The 20,771-nt window shown below is 42.4% G+C and overlaps 1 protein-coding gene across 2 annotated transcripts in view; it reads left to right on the forward strand.

Moving 5' to 3' along the window:
- The window catches only part of sugct (succinyl-CoA:glutarate-CoA transferase), a 171,773-nt gene that overhangs the window by 21,389 nt on the left and 129,613 nt on the right, over nt 1–20,771 (forward strand). For both annotated transcript variants that reach the window (XM_020468321.2, XM_020468324.2), the window contains exons 7-8: nt 2,363–2,454; nt 3,165–3,308. In XM_020468321.2, coding sequence (XP_020323910.1) covers nt 2,363–2,454; nt 3,165–3,308 — 236 coding nt within the window. The remainder of the gene's footprint in view (nt 1–2,362; nt 2,455–3,164; nt 3,309–20,771) is intronic.

Raw genomic sequence — 20,771 nt, forward strand, 5'->3', positions numbered from 1 at the left:
AAAAGACTCGGCAGTTTTAGTGTCAGAAGTGGTTGAAATCTTCCAATATATTTAGCCTGCTGTTTCCAAAAAACGACAAACTGTAGCCTTGCATGTTATGTCCTTGCCAGTAACTTCAATGGCATTGTCACCCAAAAATATACACTGCTTAATAGAATATTGTGTATTTCTTTTTCTTAAAAGGGTTATGCAGACACACATAGTCAAGCTATGTTGTGACCGCTGTACAGGATGCTTAGCTCCTTACAAAACATGGCTTAAACACTTTGTGGCCACACGTCTGCCCAGTTTTTTCCAATAATCTAATTCGAAGACGTGAAATATGGTTCGATTTTTTTATTATTATTTTTCTCCCCCTGGAGTGCTTATTTTGATTGGGCTGCAGTGGCTATAGCGTAGTACATGTAAACACTCCTGATTTTCTTCTGCAATGTCTTTTTTTTGGCCTCAATCAAACAAGACCAATATTCCTTTTCCCTGTTTTAGTTAGTTCGTGTTATGCAACATACGGTATGTTTTCAATATATTCTTTAAAAAACATCTATGTCTGCATAAGGTGGGACGGTGTAAGCTAAAAGTTACTTGCTGTTATTGAATTAATTACGTCTTGAGCTGACACATCTTAGTCCCTGAAATCGGATAGTAGGCTGTTTACAGAAAAAACAAGATTTTGTTTTTATTGTACTAGATAAAACTGTCAGTAATATAAGTATGACATGTGGCAGGTTTCAGCTTGCCGCTGTGCTTCAAATTATGTGCATTATACTGTAGTACAGTGGATGTAAGCGATACTACATTACCTAGTTTCATAAGAATCCCTGCTAAATCTCTGAAGCTCATGTGTTTTCCATATTTCTGTGTCAGGCAGAGAGAAATGCAAGATAAAGTTTTACTCGTCTGTTCTGGGGGAATAGAAAAACATGCATTTCGTCTCTGTAGGAATGTATATTTATTTACCCCCCAGACTTCTTGAAGGTAGATTCCGCTATATGACGTCTCTACTGTATCTATCTTTAAAAAAATATATTTCATAATACATTTTAAAGGTATAAGACAAATAATCCATCATGTCATGATCCCTCTGTTTGAAATAATATTTGTAAAGGATTCAAAGGGTGAAAATACTTTTTCATTCACATGAATAATTCATATAATTTTTTATTTGATACTCAAGATTTGTATATAAAAAAATAATAATTTGTATCATGTATTTGAGCCTGTGCTGTGCCAATTCAGTAAGTCTTATACAAATATGGACTACAGCTCCCAAGCTTTCTGTAGATATAAGGGTTTACTAGTCTATTCTTTATGGCCCTCTCTATACTTCCCGGAATAGCAAATATTGGTTAAAATTACTCCAAGGCTGTCAGCTCAAGATTATATTTGCCCAGTGTTGACACGGGACAACAGAGTTGCAATTGTGTTTACTTTATGTAAAGGGGTTAATTATTTAGTGTGACTTTTCCTAGGGGTTAATACCATGCTGCTGCTGTATAGTACAGGGGGGTTAGATGGTTTGTGTGTGTTTCACATTGGGGTAAAACATTTCTGCCATGGTATAGAGGTGGAAAGTTTCGTGCTGAGGCTACGATGTGACCTTTTTGGGGGCAACCCAACCAAATTCACATAGACATGTGAGTTATAGATCTGTCATTATCGTTGAAAGCAAGTCTAAGAACCGGTAGATCTGTTCTATGTGTGCTATTTCTATGCTTTTAGTTATTAGTGGCAATATGTAACTTTTTGGGAGATGCTGACCAAATGCACATAGAAATGTAAGTTATAGATCTACCACTCTACTTGAAACCAAGTCTAAGAAACGGTAGAGCTGTTCTATATGCACTTTTTTTATGCTTCCCATTCTTATGTTTTGTTTTCACTTCCTTTTATTTTCGGTTTTGTACACCAGCTTCAAACAGCTGAAAAAACAACAATTTTGTTTGGTTATGGAAAATATATCTTTCACAGCGGTTTTGATGGTACAATGATTATCTACAATTTACTTGCTTATTTTGTCACTGAAATTAGGTGAACTATTAAAAGTTTTGGCAACCAGGAAATGGCAGAGTGATTTCTGCATAGTATACTTTAATAACCCATCACTTGTTAGTGTGCTTCTGGCTTAATCTATGAGCATGATCAGTTGGCTCTGGGATTCGAACTAGCGACCTTTTGGTTACTGGCCCAACGCTCTTAACCGCTAGGCTACCTGCCACCCTAATATTTGTAGAATTAAGCAATAAGGTGTGAGGTGCATGATTTATTGTAAATATTCCATGGCCTAGGGGTGTTCTTAGGCATGAAGCCAAAGTCCTGCTATGGGAAGATTATAAAGTGTGTGTGTGTGTGTGTTGGTTCCAAGGCTATGGACAAACTGGGCCGCTGTCCCAGCGACCAGGGTATGACTCAATCGCCTCTGCTGTCTCTGGCATGATGCACATCACCGGCCCTGAGGTGAGTATGTTTCTCTCCCCGATATATACACAGTGTACAAAACATTAGGAATACCTTCCTAATATTGAGTTGCACCCCTTTTTCCCCCTAGACACAGCCTCAATTTGTTTGGGCATGGACTCTACAAGGTGTCGAAAGCGTTCCACAGGGATGCTGGCCCATGCTGACTCCAATGCTTCCCACAGTTGTGTCAAGTTGGCTGAATGTCTTTTGGGTGGTGGAGCAATCTTGATACACGCGGTAAACTGTTGAGCATTAAAAACCCAGTAGCGTTGCCGTTCTTGTTGTTTTGCACATTCACCATCTGAATGGCACACATACACAATCCATGTATGAGTTGTTTCAAGGCTTCAAAATTATTATTTAACCTGTCTCCTCTTCATCTACACTGATTTTAAAGTGGATTTAACAAGTGACATCAGTAATACTGACCTGGTCAGTCTATGTCATGGAAAGAACAGGTGTTCTTAATGTTTTGTATGCTTGCTGTACATTGTTGTTTTCAACATACATTTTACTTTTTATTTTGACATACGTGACTACATTGTTTATTTATAAAGTAATTATAATTCGGCGTGTCCTCATCTGGGATTTTAACTCACAACTCATCCATACGAAGATTTATACATTCACTACTCTAAGTTGCTTTGGATGGAAGTCTGCTTAATGGTTTCTCAATAAAAAAATGTTTTACTTGCTCTGGTGCGCAGGATGGGGACCCAGTTAGGCCGGGCGTCGCAATGACTGACCTGGCCACAGGACTCTACGCCCACGGAGCCATCATGGCCGCCCTGCTGCAGTGTCACAGGACAGGAAGGGGTGTTCACATTGACTGCAACCTGCTTTCCACCCAGGTAACTCACGTTTACCACCAGTCTGGTTGAATCCAGTCCCTTAATAATATAATACTCTTGAATGAAATGGCAAAATGAAGATTTCTGCCTAAATAGACATACACAAAAGTAATAACTTGTAATGCTGCATAGTTTTAGAAAGGTCTGGAACTCACCTTTCTGGTAAAAATAGTTATAAATTGCTGAGGTGCACTCACTTTTGAAGACTAGCTCAAGGACATAGTACAAATATGATAAAAATATGAAAAATCACATGATTTTCCGCCCCTATTCAGTCAGTGGGGCAATAGAGCTTGAAATGACTGAAATGTTTTCTAAATATAGTAACAATCAAATTATAAATGACTTACTGTAATATTTCACCTTTTGTATAACTGTAAAATAAATATGATCATATTTAGTGACAGTACAATATTGGCACTTTCATTTAACTTGACGACAGAGACTGTAATGCCAAACGTCTCCTGAGCGGCACTGAGACACCATTCAAATGTGTGCAGACTCGTTACAACTTAAGTGTTAAGCACAAAGTGATTTCATCCATCTGTGACCAAGAGACGGATGATGTGCAAGTATTTCTACCTGCTCATCATCATCTGCACATCTATCACTCCAGTGTTAATGCTAAATTGTAATTATTTCGCCGCTATGGCCTATTTATTGCCTTACCTCCCTTATCTTACTACATTTGCACACACTGTATATATATTTTTCTCTTGTGTTATTGACTGTACATTTGTTAATTCTATGTGTAACTCGGTGTTGTTTTTTGTCACACTGCTTCGCTTTATTTTGGCCAGGTCGCAGTTGTAAATTAGAACTTGTTCTCAACTAGCTGACCTGGTTATATAAAGGTGAAATAAAAATAAGAGAAAGTTACAGAAGCCCTGAAGCCCAATGCAAACAAAAATACTCTTGGAATGATCTTTTTTGAACAACTTAGTATCTCGCTTGAACGGCTTAGTATCTGGTTCGAATGACTAAGTCATTTGAACAACTGAATTGTTCTTTTGTCTAATTAGATCTAATTTGTTATACAGGTGTTTATTTAAAAAAAAAAAATCTGTTTGAATTATGCTCTGCTCCACTTTCCCACAAACTCTGCCATTCAAAGCAGCCCTGCTTTAGGCTATCAAAGAACTGTCAATGAATAATCATATCAGTGTATGGAATACGTTAATTAATGGCTGCAGCAATCATTACATGGTTTGACAAGCTGCATGACAAAATTATTATTGGACAAAACAACAATTAAGTCGTTCAAACGAGATGACTTAGTATCTTTTATATATTATATATTCTATTCTTAACTAAGTTGTTTCGAACAAGATACTAAGTTATTCAAATGAGAATTCCAAGAGTATATTTGTATTTATTTTTTGGCTTTTGATTTCAGGGCTTCTGTGAAAGGGATATTTGTTTCAATTCTACAAAATTATTTTGTGTGTTTTCTTTTTGAGAGCTATAAATCTGCCTGAGAACATCCCAGCAAAATGAAATTACTATTGTAACGTCTGCTACACTCTCCCATTTCATATGCACTAATGCAAGCACAGCTGTGAGTTTCGCAGGCATGTTCCCTTAAAATAGCACATTTGAATCGTGACAACCAGCGCTTTTAAGGAACAACACAACAGTAGAGGTAGTATGCATGGAAATAATTAACTGTATTTACAGTGCCTTCAGAAAATATTCACACCCCTTGACATTTTCCACATTTTGTGTTACAGCCTGAATTTAAAATAGTTTAAATTGAGATTTTTTTTTGCATGGACTTACTCTGTGTGCAATAAGTGTTTTTAACATGATTTTTGAAATACTACCTCATCTCTGTACCTCACACATATACAATAATCTTTAAGATTCTCAGTCGAGCAGTGAATTTCAAACGATTGAACCACAAAGACCAGGGAGGTTTTCCAATTCCTCGCAAATAAGGGAAGCTATTGGTACTACAAATATTGAGGCGTATTTCCTAACTCAGTTGCCGGAGAGGAAGGAAACCACTCAGGGATTTCACCATGAGGCCAATGGTGACTTTAAAACAGTTGCAGAGTGTAATGGCTGGGATAGGAGAAAACTGAGTATGGATCAACAACATTGTAGTTTCTCCACAATACTAACCTGATTGACAGAGTGAAAACAAGGAAGCCTGTACAGAATAAAATCAATTCTAAACATCCAACAAGGCACTAAAGCAATACTGCAATCAATTTGGCAAAGTAATTTAACTTAAATCTGTTTGAAAATCTATGTCAAGACCGGAAAAATGGTTGTTTAGCAATGATCAATAACCAATTGGACAGCGCTTGAAGAATTTTTAAAAGAATAATGGGAAAATGTTGCACAATCCAGGTGTGGAAAGCTCTTAGACAAACCCAGAAAGACTCACAGCTGTAATCGCTGCCAAAGGTGATTCTAACATGTATTGACTCGGTGTTGAATACTTATCTCATTTTTATTTTTTCTTTGACAGAGAGTACAGATAGTCTCTAAGGTGCAGCTAGGATTAGCTGTTCAGCAGTCTGATGGCCTGGTGGTAGAAGTTGTCTTGGAGCCTGTTGGTCCGAGACCCAATGCACCGATACAGTCCGTGGCTCGAAAGACAATCTTTTGGGCCTTCCTCGCCTGGTGTAGATGTACTGGAAGCCAGACAGCTCACCCCCAGTGATGTATTAGGCCGTTCGCACCACCCTCTGTAGAGCCTTCCAGTTGAAGGCGGTGCAGTTGCCGTACCAGGAAGTGATGCAGTCAGTCGAGATGATCTCGATTGTGCATCTGTAGAACTTCTTGAGGATCCGAGGGCCCATGCTGAATTTCTTCAGCTTCTGTTTCACCTTCTTCACCACAGAGAAGCATTTATCTTGGCACCACTCTGCCAGGGCCCTTCCTGTTGGCTGTCCCGACATTGTCGGCGATCAGGCCGACTACCTTCATGTCTGCAAACTTAATGATGGTGTTTGAGTCGTGCAAGGCCACGCAGTCGTGGGTGTGCAGGGAGCAGGGTTGAATATTTCCCTGTATGTTCCATCCGTAGAAGAAATCACTTTTCTCCCAGGTAACCCGGTATTTCTCCCCAAAACCAGAAGTGTCTTTCAAAAGCATTATAAAGCATATAAATAGGCCTATGTCTGAATTAGTTTCGAGCTTTGATCATTAAAGATATTTAATGAGCTAATGCCCCAAAAAATCCCAAATGATTGTGCCGTTATCCAATATATACAGTGCCTTCGGAAAGTATTCAGACCTCTTGACTTTTTCCACATTTTGTTATGTTACAGCCGTATTATAAAATGTATTAAATAGTTATTTTTCCTCTTCAATCTACACACAATACCCCATAATGACAAAGCCAAAACAGGTTTTTAGACATTTTAGTGAATGTATTGAAAACGGAATAATCACAGTTTACATAAGTATTCAAGCCCTTTACTCAGTACTTTGTTAAAGCACCTTTGACAGCAATTACAGCCTCTAGTCTTCTTGGGTATGACGCTACAAGCTTGGCGCACCTGTATTTGGGGAGTTTCTCCCATTCTTCTCTACAGACACTCTCAAGCTCTGTCAGGTTGGATGGGGAGCGTCACTGCACAGCTAATTTTCAGTTCTCTCCAGAGATGTTCGATTGGGTTCAAGTCCATGCTCTGGCTGTGCCACTCAAGGACATTCAGAGACTTTTCCCGAAGCCACTCTGTGTTATCTTCGCTGAGTGATTAGGGTCGTTGTCCTGTTGGAAGGTGAACCTTCACCCCAGTCTGTGATCCTGAGTGCCATGGAGCAGATTTTCATCAAGGATCTCGCTGTACTTTGCTCCGTTCATCTTCCCTCAATCCTGACTACTCTCCCAGTTTATTCCACTGTAAAACATCCCAACAGCATGATGCTGCCACCACCATACTTAACTGTGGGTATGGTGACGAGTTTCCTCCAGGCGTGACGCTTGGCAGTCAGGCCAAAGAGTTCAATATTGGTTTCATCAGACAAGAGAATCTTGTTTCTCATGGTCCGTGTCCTTTTAGGTGTCTTTTGGCAATCTCCAAGCAGCTGTCATGTGCCTTTTTACAGAGGAGTTGCTTCTCTGGCTACTCTGCCATAAAGGCCTGATTTGGTGGATTGCTGCAGACGGTTATCCTTCTGGAAGGTTCTCCCATCTCCTCAGAGGAACTCTGGAGTTCTGTCAGAGTGACCTGGTTATTGGTCACCTCCTTGACCAAGGCCCTTCTCCCCTGATTGCTCAGTTTGGCCGGGGGATGGAGACCACTGTGTTCTTGGGCACCTTCAATGTTGCAGAAAGTTTTGGTACCCTTCCCCAAATCTGTGCATTTACACAATCCTGTCTAGTTGATCTGCCGACAATTCCTTTGCCCTCATGGCTCTTTTGCTCTGACATGCACTGTCAACTGTGGGACCTTATATAGACAGGTGTGTGCCTTTCCAAATCATGTCCAATCAATTTCAATTTACCATAGGTGGACTACAATCAAGTTGTAGAAACATCTCAAGGATGATCAATGGAAACAAAATGCGACTGAGCTCAATTTCAAGTCTCATATAAAAGGGTCTCAGTACTCATATAAGTATTTGTTTTTTATTTGTAATAAATTTGCAAAGATTTCTTGACCTGTTTTCGCTTTTTACATTATGGGGTATCATTTGTTGAATGGTGAATAAAAAAATATATATATTTTAGAATAAGGCTGTAATGTAACAATGTGGGAAAAGTGTGTAGACAGCCGTGATACAAACTGATGTGAATTCTCTCGTGAGATAATGTGGTCAGCATTTGATCGTGATGTGTTCCAGGTCAGGAGAACAGAAAGTCTTAAGGGTTTTTACAATACTACAATCACACCATGAGTTGTTGATTATGAAACATACCCCTCCTTTGCTCTTGGTGGAATGAATCCATTCCCGCTAAGCATATAATTTGAGCCACAAGACCAAAGAAGAAAGCGATACTTGGGAACATACATAAATAATCTCTGAATGACTGTGTAAGCAAATCTTTTTTTGCTGTCTGACCATATGCTGTTTTATTTCATTGGATGTTTAAGAGATCAAATCAATTTGTCACATGCGCCGAATACAATAGGTGTAGACCTTACAGTGAAATGCTTACTTACAAGCCCTTAACCAACAATTCAGTTAAGAAAAATACCTAAAAAAATATTTTAAATAAAAGTAACATAATTAAAGAGCAGCAGTAAAATATCAATAGCGAGGCTAGATACAAGGGGTACTAGTACAGAGTCAATGTGCGTGGGCATAGAAGCCTCTTGGACCTAGACTTGGCACTCTGGTACGGCTTGCTGTGCGGTAGCAGAGAGAACAGTCTATGACTAGGATGGCTGGAATCTTTGACAATTTTTAGGGCCTTCCTCTGACACCGCCTGGTATAGAGCCCCTGGATGTCAGGAAGCTTGGCCCCAGTGATGTACTAGGCTGTACACACTACCCTCTGTAGTAGAGGTCGAACGATTTATCATTTTTTTAACGCTGATACCGATTTATTGGAGGACCAAAAAAAAGCCGATACCGATTAAACAGACAATTTATTAAATAAATAAAATGTATTTGAATGAATGCTTACGAGCCTGCTGCATCCTACCACCGCTCAGTCAGACTGCTCTATCAAATATCAAATTATAGACTTAATTATAACATAATAACGCACAGAAATATGAGCCTTAGGTCATTAATATGTTCAAATTAATATGTTCAAATTCAGAAACTATAAAATAAAACGTTTATTCTTTCAGTGAAATACGGAACCGTTCCGTATTTTATCTAACGGGTGGCATCCATAAGTCTAAATATTCCTGTTACATTGCACAACCTTCAATGTTATGTCATAATTACGTAAAATTCTGGCAAATTAGTTAGCAACGAGCCAGCAACGAGCCAAACTGTTGCATATACCCTGACTCTCCGTATAATTAACGCAAGAGAAGTGACACAATTTCCCTAGTTTAATATTGCCTGCTAACATGAGTTTCTTTTAACTAAATATGCAGGTTTAAAATATATACTTCTGCGTATTGATTTTAAGAAAGGCATTGATGTTTATGGTTAGGTACATTTGTGCAACGATTTGCACACGCTTTTGTTGAATCATCCCCCGGTTGGCGAAGTTGGCTGTCTTTGTTAGGAAGAAATAGTCTTCACAGTTGGAAACGAGCCAGGTGGCCCAAACTGCTGCATATACCCTGACTCTGTTGCACAGAATGCAAGAGAAGTGACACAATTTCCCTTGTTAAATGAAATTCAAATCAAATCAAAGTTTATTTGTCACGTGCGCCGAATACAACAGGTGTAAACCTTACAGTGAAATGCTTACTAACAGGCTCTAACCAATGGTGCAAAGAAAAGTATGTGTGTGTGTGTGTGTGTGTGTAGGTAAGTAAAGAAATAAAACAACAGTAAAAAAACATTTGAAAAAAGAGTATCAAGGCTATATACAGACACCTGTTAGTCAGGCTTATTGAGATAGTATGTACATGTAGGTATCGTTAAAGTGACCATGCATATATTATGAACAGAGAGTAGCAGAAGCGTAAAAAGAGGGGTTGGCGGGTGGTGGGACACAATGCAGAAAGCCCGGTTAGCCAATTTATGTAGTATGTACATGAATGTATAGTTAAAGTGACAATGCATATAAGATAAACAGAGAGTAGCAGCAGCGTAAAAGAGGGGTTGGGGGGTGGGTCACACAATGCAAATAGTCCGGGTAACCATTTGGTTACCTCCTCAGGAGTCTTATTACTTGGGGGTAAAAACTGTTGAGAAGCCTTTTTGTCCTAGACTTGGCACTCCGGTACCGCTTGCCATGCGGTAGTAGAGAGAACAGTCTATGACTGGGGTGGCTGGGGTCTTTGACAATTTTTAGGATCTTCCTCTGACACCGCCTGGTGTAGAGGTCCTGGATGGCAGGCAGCTTTGCCCCAGTGATGTACTGGGCCATCCGCACTACCCTCTGAAGTGCCTTGCGGTCGGAGGCCGAGCAATTGCCGTACCAGGCAGTGATGCAACCGGTCAGGATGCTCTCGATGTTGCAGCTGTAGAACCTTTAAAGGATCTCAGGACCCATGCCAAATCATTTTAGTTTCCTGAGGGGGAAAGGCTTTGTCATGCCCTCTTCACGACTGTCTTGGTGTGTTTGGACCAATCTAGTTTGTTGTTGATGTGGACACCAAGGAATTTGAAGCTCTCAACCTGCTCCAATACAGCCCCGTCGATGAGAATGGGGACGTGCTCGGTGCTCCTTTTCCTGTTGACCACAATCATCTCCTTGGTCTTGGTTACGTTGAGGGATAGGTTGTTATTCTGGCACCACCCGGCCAGGTCTCTGACCTCCTCCCTATAGGCTGTCTTGTCGTTGTCGGTGATCAGGCCTACCACTGTTGTGTCGTCAGCAAACTTAATGATGGTGTTGGAGTCGTGCCTGGCCATGCAGTCGTGGGTGAACAGGGAGTACAGGAGGGGATTGAGCAAGCACCCCTAGGGAGCTCCAGTGTTGAGGATCAGCGTGGCAGATGTGTTGCTGCCTAACCTCACCACCAGGAGGCGGCCCGTCAGGAAGTCCAGGATCCAGTTGCAGAGGGAGGTGTTTAGTCCCAGGATCCTTAGCTTGGTGATGAGCTTTGAGGGTACTATGGTGTTGAACACTGAGCTGTAGTCAATGAACAGCATTTTTACATAGGCATTCCTTTTGTCCAGGCGGGAAAGGGCAGTGTGGAGTGCAATAGAGATTGCATCATCTGTGGATCTGTTTGGGCGGTATGCAAATTGGAGTGGGTCTAGGGTTTCTGGGATAATGGTGTTGATGTGAGCCATTACCACCCTTTCAAAGCACTTTATGGCTAAGGACGTGAGTGCTACAGGTCTGTAGTCATTTAGGCAGGTTGCCTTTGTGTTCTTGGGCACAGGGACTATGGTGGTCTGCTTGAAGCATGTTGGTATTACAGACTCAACCAGGGACATGTTGAAAATTTCAGTGAAGACACCCGCCAGTTGGTCAGCACATGCCCGGAGCACACGTCCTGGTAATCCGTCTGGCCCCACAGCCCCTTGTGTATGTTGACCTGTTTAAAGATCTTACTCACGTCGGCTATGGAGAGCGTGATCACACAGTCATCCGGAACAGCTGATGCTCTCATGCATGCCTCAGTGTTGCTTGTCTCGAAGCGAGCATAGAAGTGATTTAGCTCGTCTGGTAGGCTCGTGTCACTGGGCAGCTCGTGGCTGTGCTTCCCTTTGTAGTCTGTAATAGTTTGCAAGCCCTGCCACATCCGACTAGCGTCGGAGCCGGTGTAGTATGATTCAATCTTAGCCCTGTATTGACGCTTTGCCTGTTTGATGGTTCGTCGCAGGGCATAGCAGGATTTCTTGTAAGCTTCCGGGTTAGAGTCCTGCTCCTTGAAAGCGGCAGCTCTACCCTTTATCTCAGTGCAGATGTTGCCTGTAATCCATGGCTTCTGGTTGAGGTATGTACATACTGTCACTGTGGGGAAGACGTCATCGATGCACTTATTGATGATGCCAATGACTGATGTGGTGTACTCCTTAATGCCATCGGAAGAATCCCGGAACATATTCCAGTCTGTGCTAGCAAAATAGACCTGGAGCTTAGCATCTGCTTCATCTGACCACTTTTTTTATTGACCGAATCACAGGTGCTTCCTGCTTGTTAGCAGGAATCAGGAGGATAGAATTATGGTCAGATTTGCCAAATTAATGGCGAGGGAGAGCTTTGTATGCGTCTCTGTGTGTGGAGTAAAGGTGGTTTAGAATTATTTTCCCTCTGGTTGTACATTTAACATGCTGGTAGGAGTTAGGTAAAACTGATTTAATTTTCCCTGCATTCAAGTCCCTGGCCACTAGGAGCGCCGCCTCTGGATAAGCGTTTTCCTGTTTGCTTTTGGTCATATACAGCTCATTGAGTGTGGTCTTAGTGCCAGCATCAGTTTGTGGTGGTAAATAGATCGCTATGAAGAATATAGATGAGTACTCTCTAGGTAGATAGTGTGGTCTACAGCTTATCATGAGATACTCTACCTCAGGTAAGCAAAACCTTGAGACTTCCTTAGATATCGTGCACCAGCTGTTTTATCCTGCCGATAGTGTATAACCCGCCAGCTGTATGTTATTCATGTCGTCGTTCAGCCACGACTGTGAAACATAAGATATTACCGTTTTTAATGTCCTGTTGGTAGGCTATATGTGCTTGTATTTCGTCCACTTTATTATTCAGCGATTGTACGTTGGCCAATAGTACTGATGGCAAAGGCAGATTAGCTACTCATCGTCAGATCATCACAAGGCACCCCAATCTCCTTCCGCGATACTTAATCTCTTTCTCCTGCGAATGACGGGGATGAGGGCTGTTCGGGTGTCTGTTGTAAATCCCTCTCGTCGACTCATTAAAGAATAATTCTTCATCCAATTCAAGGTGAGTAATTGCTGTTCTAATGTCCAGAAGCTATTTTCGGTCATAAGAGACCGTAGCACCAACATAATGTACAAAATAAGTTAGAAACAATGTGAAAAAACAAACAAAATAGCACTGTTGGTTAAAAGCGCATAAAACGGCAGCCATCCCCTTCCCCTCTTCAGTCTGACCTAACACTTTCTATTTTCTGAACTGTGTAGGATGTCCTCAAAGGTGCTACACATAGCGATTTTGATGCTACCTACACTATTCAGTGCTTGTTTTCTCACAAACTGAAATTGAGCAAACTGCAGATTTTTAACAACCAGGAAATTAGCAATTTCCACTAGATAACACAGCCACAATCTGACCGCTTTCTCAGTTTTACAACCGATGTTGCTCCGGTGGGAGAAATGAATAGGCAAATATTACAGCTTAATCACAACTCTGGCGGATAATTGTGAAACACTGTCATTCCACTGTTAATGAAATAATGTTATGGACATTTTCTGTAATTACAATGCAAAAAAAAAAATGTGTTGGTGCTTTTTGATAACTATTCAGTTAGGAAATGTCCTATGATGTATTTTTTGAAGAAACAAATATTTTGTAGTAAATAAATTAATAATATTTTGTGAATATTTTTATACAAAATACATGGTATGTTTCTCCCCACAGCCAGCAGCAACATTAAGCAACATTAAGCTGCTCTTAAGCAGCTACACAGTAAGATTTGGCCATGCACAACCTTTGTTCCACCGTATTGTTAGTGCCCACAATCTTTCTGGTCCTATAGTTTCTGAGCAAAACTTTGGTTTTGCTGTTAGGATGACTGTCCATTAGACCCAGTCGCCACAATGCCTGAGATCTGAAAACACTCAGCATACACTAGACCTGATTCAGTGACTATCAATAGAGATTCTGTCTCCTGTTGAGAGTGGAGACCAGACCATTCCGGCGCCAAGAACGTAATTCCATTTAAATCAATGGAGTGTGAAGAACGTCCGCGTTTACATGTCGGCCCGGCACTTGTGTCTCTCCTGACAGCATGTTGCCGTGATCACTCAGACAGGACGAGTTCAAAGCTGGATCATGTTAGGCTCCTTGGCTGCGTATTCATCTGAGGGATGACACTGTTGCTTTAGGAGAATGGTTTATGTCGTGCTCTCGTTTCTCTCACATCGTAACATGGGACCCATGTGACAATTAAGCTCCACTCGGGTACATTGATAAGGCATGCAGAGTAATCGGTCTAAGAAGCAAGCCTTGTTTAAATAGAACTTGGTGCTTTTTAAAATTGCACAAGATGGATCGATTTAATGTGGGCTTAACTGACAGGCAATCAGTGAACTAATTATTCAACTGTCTTGACATTGCTGCAGGGTATCGGTAGATATTTGTTTTGTAGCAGTCTTTACACATTTTGATGGCTATGGTTGCTGTACCCTGGAGGCCCCACTGAAGTTAAGGATCCCCATCCTTCGAATGCGAGCGGTGTCACTTGCACTACTAGGCAAAGAGGACATTTGAGATTTACTGAAGCCTTTACAAATAAATGTCCTCCTGGAACAGTATGAGAGCACATCGTATCATCTTTGTGAAAAATATCTCTATTTTCCTCCCACCAACGCCTGAAACATTCCAGTGTAACATTTTCTATTGTCTTATCGTGGCAGGTCGAGGGAAAAGTAAAGCTCAACAAATATTTGCGAGGCTGTTTTCTGCAGATTGCAGTTGGATTGAACCAAAATACACAAATTTAAGGGTTTCTTAGGGAACTAACCCTAATTCACCCCTTTCTCACAGCAGATCTGATGTCCTTGTTCTGTGCCATACATCACTTGGCCAGGGACTGTTAAGTCATACAATGCATTCAAAGTATTCACACCCCTTAACCTTTTCTACATTTTGTTGTGTTACAGACTGGAATGGATTAAAAACAGATTAAATTGATATTTTCTCATTGGCCTACATACAACACCCCATAATGTAAAATTATTACAAATGAATTAAAAATGAAACTCTGAAATGTCTTGAGTCAAGTATTCAACCCCTTTGTTATGGCAAGCCTAAATAAGTTCAGCTGTAAACATTTGCTTTTTAACAAGTCGCATAATAAGTTGCATGGACTCAATCTCTGTTCAATAATAATATTTAACATTATTTTAGATTGACTACTTCATCTCTGTACCGCACACATACGATTAACCTAAAGGTCCCTCAGTCAAGCAGTGAATTTCAAACACAGATTCAACCATAAAGATCAGGGAGGTTTTCCAATGTTCGCCAATGGGTAAAAATAAAAATACATTAAATATCCCTTTGAGCATGGTGAAGTTATTAATTACACTTTGGATTCGGTGTCAATACACCCAGTCATTACAAAGGTACAGGCCACCTTCCTAACTCAGTTGCCAGAGAGGAAGGAAACCACTCATGGATTTTGCCATGAGACAGGTTAGAGTTGAATGGCTGTGATAAAACTGAGGATGGATCAACATTGTAGTTACTCCACAATACTAACCTAAATGACAGATTGAAAAGGAAGCCTGTACATAATAAAAATATTCCAAAACATGCATCCTGTTTTGAAACAAGGCACTAAAGTAAAACTGAAAACAATGTGGCAAAGAAATTGACTTTGAGGCCTGAATACAAAGGGTTATGTTTGGGGAAAACACAACACTCTGAGTACCACTCTTAATATTTTCTAGCATGGTGGTGGCTGCATCATGTTATGGGTATTTTTTTAACCTTTATTTATGCTTGTCATTGGCAAGCCGAAGGGAGGTTTTTTTTGCGTGAAAAGAAACGGAATAGAGCTAAGCACAGGCAAAATCGTAGAGGAAGACCTTGTCTGCTTTCCAATAGACACTAGGAGACATTCACCTTTTCAGCAGGACAGTAACCTACAAAAAATGCCAAATCTAGACTGGATTTGCTTAGCAAGACGACATTGAATGTTCCTGAGTGGCTTAGTTACAGTTTTGACATAAATTGGCTTGAAAATGTATGACAATACTTTAAAATGGCTGTCTACAACAACTTGACAGAGCTTGAAGAATTATTTAAAATAATAATGTGCAAATATTGTACAATCCAGATGTGTACAGCTCTTAGAGACTTACCCAGAAAGACTCACAGCTGTAATCACTGCCAAATGTGATTCTAACATGTATTGACTCAGGGGTGTGATTTACTTATGTAAATGAGATATTTCTGTATTTCATTTTCAATAGATTTGCAAAAAATATATAAAAACATTCTTTCACTTTGTCATTATGGGGTATTGTGTGTCGATGGGGGAGAAAAAGTATAAATTTAATCCATTTTGAATTCAGGCTGTAACAACAATATGGAATAAGTGAAGGGGTGTGAATACTTTCTGAAGGCCCTGTACATCTCTACATAAACGGTAGGTTTTCCACATAATACACTTCTGAGGTACAAGATAAGGAGGTACATATACATCAAATGCAGGTATCAGATTAAGTTCATATATGTGCACTAGGGAGTGCAGCTTTCACACAATCAGATGTCATAGAATCATAAATTGGCTATCTACCCACAGTATGAAAACTGCAGTATGCCTCATCTGCATAACAGGTGATTAAAATGGATGGTATTGTTTTATAAATAGTTTTCAGCTTTTATAAATAAATAAAAATGGGCTATTATTTAAACAGTGTACATTTCAATTTTCCAAGCTGCATTTAGATTTAAACAATTTGTTCCTGCTGAATTTTTGGGGGATTTTGACTCTGATTGTTGATTCCCGCAATTTGGATTTAGTTCAATAGGGGCTTTGATTATTTCCAGAAATCTATGTTAGAGTTGACTTGTATTGCCCATTCTCGCTTGTGAGCCTTCATATTGTATCAGACCATGTTGCAGAAATAACCGTTCAGACTCTGTGTCCTTGGATGATACAAATTCCCACAAAGGATGTGGTTTTGGGAGGTAGCTCCAATAATACAATTGTTTGTATCCCTATGTTTTGGGTCAGGGAATTCTTCCTTGGAAGTTTTTATCCACCCTTCATGCATTTCTAAATGTATGGTGTTGTGTGTGGATTGTGGTCGATGCATAAAGTCACATCTGAGGCTTTTAGGTCATGGTTGCTGTGGTCGACCCCTGGGCTGCCAGAGATAAATATATTACCCATCCCCTCCATGTCCAATTGTGCATTCCTACTGATGTCTTGTGGCCACAGTAATCTAACCTCTGAGCAATTTGATGGTGGCTGGACACAAACGAGCATAAAGGGATGGCCAATCCAGATGACCTTTTATTCCCAATCCTTTGGCTAAAAGGGTTGCGAGATGCATAATTATCAAACATATTTTTAAAACCTTTTATTTTAAAATCATTTTTTGCAACATTTCCACCTGCATGTAGCGCCAACTTTCAATTACATACCAGTAGTAGCAAAGGATTGGAAATCCACGAGAGGACGTTTTAGAACGCAGCGTGATACTGCAAATTACCTTTTCTTTTCCCGTGACTAGTCGGTCCAACTGTTGTTTTGTGTACAACTTTGTATATTATGATAGGTTCCCATTCTTGATAGCAAAAATGTTAGCAATACAATTTTGGATCATTATATGAAGGTTAGAAGCAGTACTAAGACATTTCAGGTTGTTCTAAGCGGTGTCTTAAAAAATAAAATGACATTTAAGTTATGGCTAAAATATTACTTATTGCTCCTTTTAATATATATGCATTATATAACTTTTGCATTTATATATAGTGTATTTCCAAATTGAAATGAGACACTTCTGCAATTGGCTATCAGAGTTCGGTGTATATTAACCAGCGGGTTAAATTTGCCATATAACATCTTTTAATTATGTGATTTTCTGGTTGTTAACTGATTTTGTGGTTGAGAAGAAGACGTTTTCCTCAAAATACAAACAAATATTATGCAACCATTGTTCAACCTGAACATGACGTCATTGCAACCAGTTTACCTGTCACGACTTCTACCGAAGGTAACTCCTCTCCCTGTTCGGGCGGCGCTCGGCGCTCTGCGTCGCTGGTCTACTAGCCGCTACCGATCCCTTTTTCTTTTTCTGGTTGTTTTGTCTGTGTTCCTTTTCACACCTGGTTTTCAATTGCTTTGATTTCTGTTGGTATATAGGGCACCTGTTACCTGCCGTAATTCGTGCAGGATTAGACTTGTGTGTATTGCGCTCGAGTGTATTTGATGTTTGTTGTTTTTTCGCTATTACGCACGTGTATGTAAAGTGTCGGAACTGTGTTTGTTCCTCCGTGAGTATTCGAGAGCGTAGTTTTGGGATTTTTTTCTGTGCCGTTTGTATTGGTGGACTATATTATTAAAACACGCTTCTCAGACATCCCTGCTCTCCTGCGCCTGACTCCTACACCTCTCACCAAGACGCATGTTATCACAGAATCCTGCACCAATATAATTATGGAGTCAGCAGGAGCGGACGCACTTCCAGGGTCCGTGGACGAGCGAGTTCAACACCACACGGCAGTGTTACACCGACTGGGGACCGCCATGGATCAGGTGATGGCGACGATGGAGAGATGGGAGAGAGGTGGCCTTCCCACACCGTTATCAGCTACACCCCAACCAGCACCACTACAATCTCCTTCATTGCCTGAGCACAGTGGAATTCGACTCGCCCTCCCGAGGGAGTATGATGGGACGGCGGCCGGGTGCCAGGGCTTCTTACTCCAGATGGACCTATACCTGGCGACTGTTCGTCCGGCTCCTTCGGGGGGGTGAGAGCGTGAACGCCCTCGTCTCCTGCCTTGCAGGTAAAGCCCTGGAGTGGGCCAACGCGGTATGGAACGATCCTGACTCGGCGAGGGACCACTACCCAGAGTTCACCCGCCGCTTTCGGGCCGTGTTTGATCACCCACCTGAGGGTCGAGCGGCGGGTGAATGGCTGTTCCATCTGAGGCAGGAGAGGAGGAGTGCTCAGGACTTTGCTCTAGAGTTCCGGACCTTGGCCCTGGCGCGGGATGGAACGACAGGGCCTTGATCGATCACTATAGGTGTAGTTTGCGTGAGGACGTCCGTAGGGAGCTGGCCTGTAGAGACACCACCTTGTCCTTGGACCAATTGATCGACATGTCCATTCGGTTGGACAACTTGCTGGCGACCCGCGGACGTCCAGATCGGGCTCTGTCAGTTCCATCTCCCAGCTCCACCACTCCAACACCCATGGAGCTAGGAGGTGCTTCAGCAAGGGAGACCGGAGGAGGGGGCCTTTCCTGTGCCAGCTGTGGTCGCAGAGGGCACACTGCTGACCGGTGCTGGGGGGGTCCCCCCGGGAGTCGAGACGCCAGGCCGAGCACTGCCCGGACACCTCAGGTGAGTCGGCACCAGGCTCACCCAGAGCCCCCTGTTGGTCACATGTATGTATGGATTGTTTTTCCTGAATTTTCCGCTCTGTCCCGGCATAAGGCGCTAGTAGATTCAGGCGCGGCGGGGAATTTTATTGACCGCGGTTTAGCGAACAGGTTAGGGATTCCCCTTGTTCAGCTGGACAAACCCTTCCCAGTGCACGCCTTAGATAGCCGACCATTAGGGTCAGGGCTAGTCAGGGAGGCCACGGCTCCACTGGGTATGGTTACGCAGGAGGGTCATGAGGAGAGAATTAGTCTCTTCCTCATTGATTCTCCTGCGTTTCCGGTGGTGTTGGGGATCCCCTGGTTGGCCCGTCACAACCCCAGGATTTCGTGGCAACAGAGGGCTCTACAGGGGTGGTCGGAGGAGTGCTCAGGCAGGTGTGTAGGAGTTTCCATCGGCGCTACAACGGTGGAGAGTCCAGACCAAGTCTCCACCGTGCACATTCCCTCAGAATATGCCGATTTGGCTATCGCCTTCTGTAAAAAGAAGGCGACCCAATTACCACCTCATCGACGAGGGGATTGTGCGATAAATCTCCTGGTAGGCGCTGCACTTCCCAGGAGTCACGTGTATCCCCTGTCACAGGAGGAGACGGTGGCTATGGAGACATACATATCGGAATCTCTGGGGCAGGGGTTCATTCAGCCCTCCATCTCACCTGCCTCCTCGAGTTTCTTTTTTGTGAAGAAGAAGGAGGGTGGTCTGCGTCCGTGCATTGACTATAGAGGTCTAAATTCCATCACGGTGGGGTATAGTTACCCGCTACCTCTCATTGCCACGGCGATTGAGTCATTTCACGGAGCACGGTTTTTCACAAAACTGGATCTCAGGAGTGCATATAACTTGGTGCGTATCCGGAAGGGAGATGAGTGGAAGACGGCGTTTAGTACCACATCCGGCCATTATGAGTACCTCGTCATGCCGTACGGGTTGAAGAATGCTCCAGCAGTCTTCCAATCTTTTGTGGATGAGATTCTCAGGGATCTGCACGGTCAGGGTGTGGTGGTTTACATTGATGATATTCTGGTCTATTCCGCTACACGTGCCGCGCATGTGTCTCTGGTGCGCAGGGTACTTGGGCGACTGTTGGAGCATGACCTGTACGTCAAGGCTGAGAAATGCTCATTCATCCAACAGGCCGTCTCCTTCCTTGGATATCGCATTTCCACATCGGGGTTGGTGATGGAGGATGACCGCATTGCAGCCGTGAGTAATTGGCCGACTCCAACCACGGTAAAGGAGGTGCAGCGGTTCTTAGGGTTTGCCAACTACTACCGGAGGTTTATCCGGGGTTTTGGGCAGGTGGCAGTGCCCATTACGTCACTGCTGAAGGGGGGGGCCGACGCGTCTGGGGTGGTCGGCTGAGGCGGACAGGGCTTTTGGTCGCCTGAAGGCTCTTTTTACCTCTGCTCCCGTGCTAGCGCATCCGGACCCCTCTTTCGCATTTATAGTGGAGGTGGACGCATCCGAGGCTGGGGTTGGAGCCGTGCTCTCCCAGCGCTCGGGTGCGCCACCGAAGCTCCGCCCCTGTGCTTTCTTTTCTCGGAAGCTCAGCCCGGCGGAGCGAAACTATGACGTGGGGGATCGGGAGCTGCTAGCTGTTGTCAGAGCCCTGAAGGTGTGGAGACATTGGCTTGAGGGGGCCCAGCAC

The sequence above is a fragment of the Oncorhynchus kisutch genome, linkage group LG11, assembly GCF_002021735.2.
Source record: "Oncorhynchus kisutch isolate 150728-3 linkage group LG11, Okis_V2, whole genome shotgun sequence".
Taxonomy (NCBI): Eukaryota; Metazoa; Chordata; class Actinopteri; order Salmoniformes; family Salmonidae; genus Oncorhynchus; species Oncorhynchus kisutch.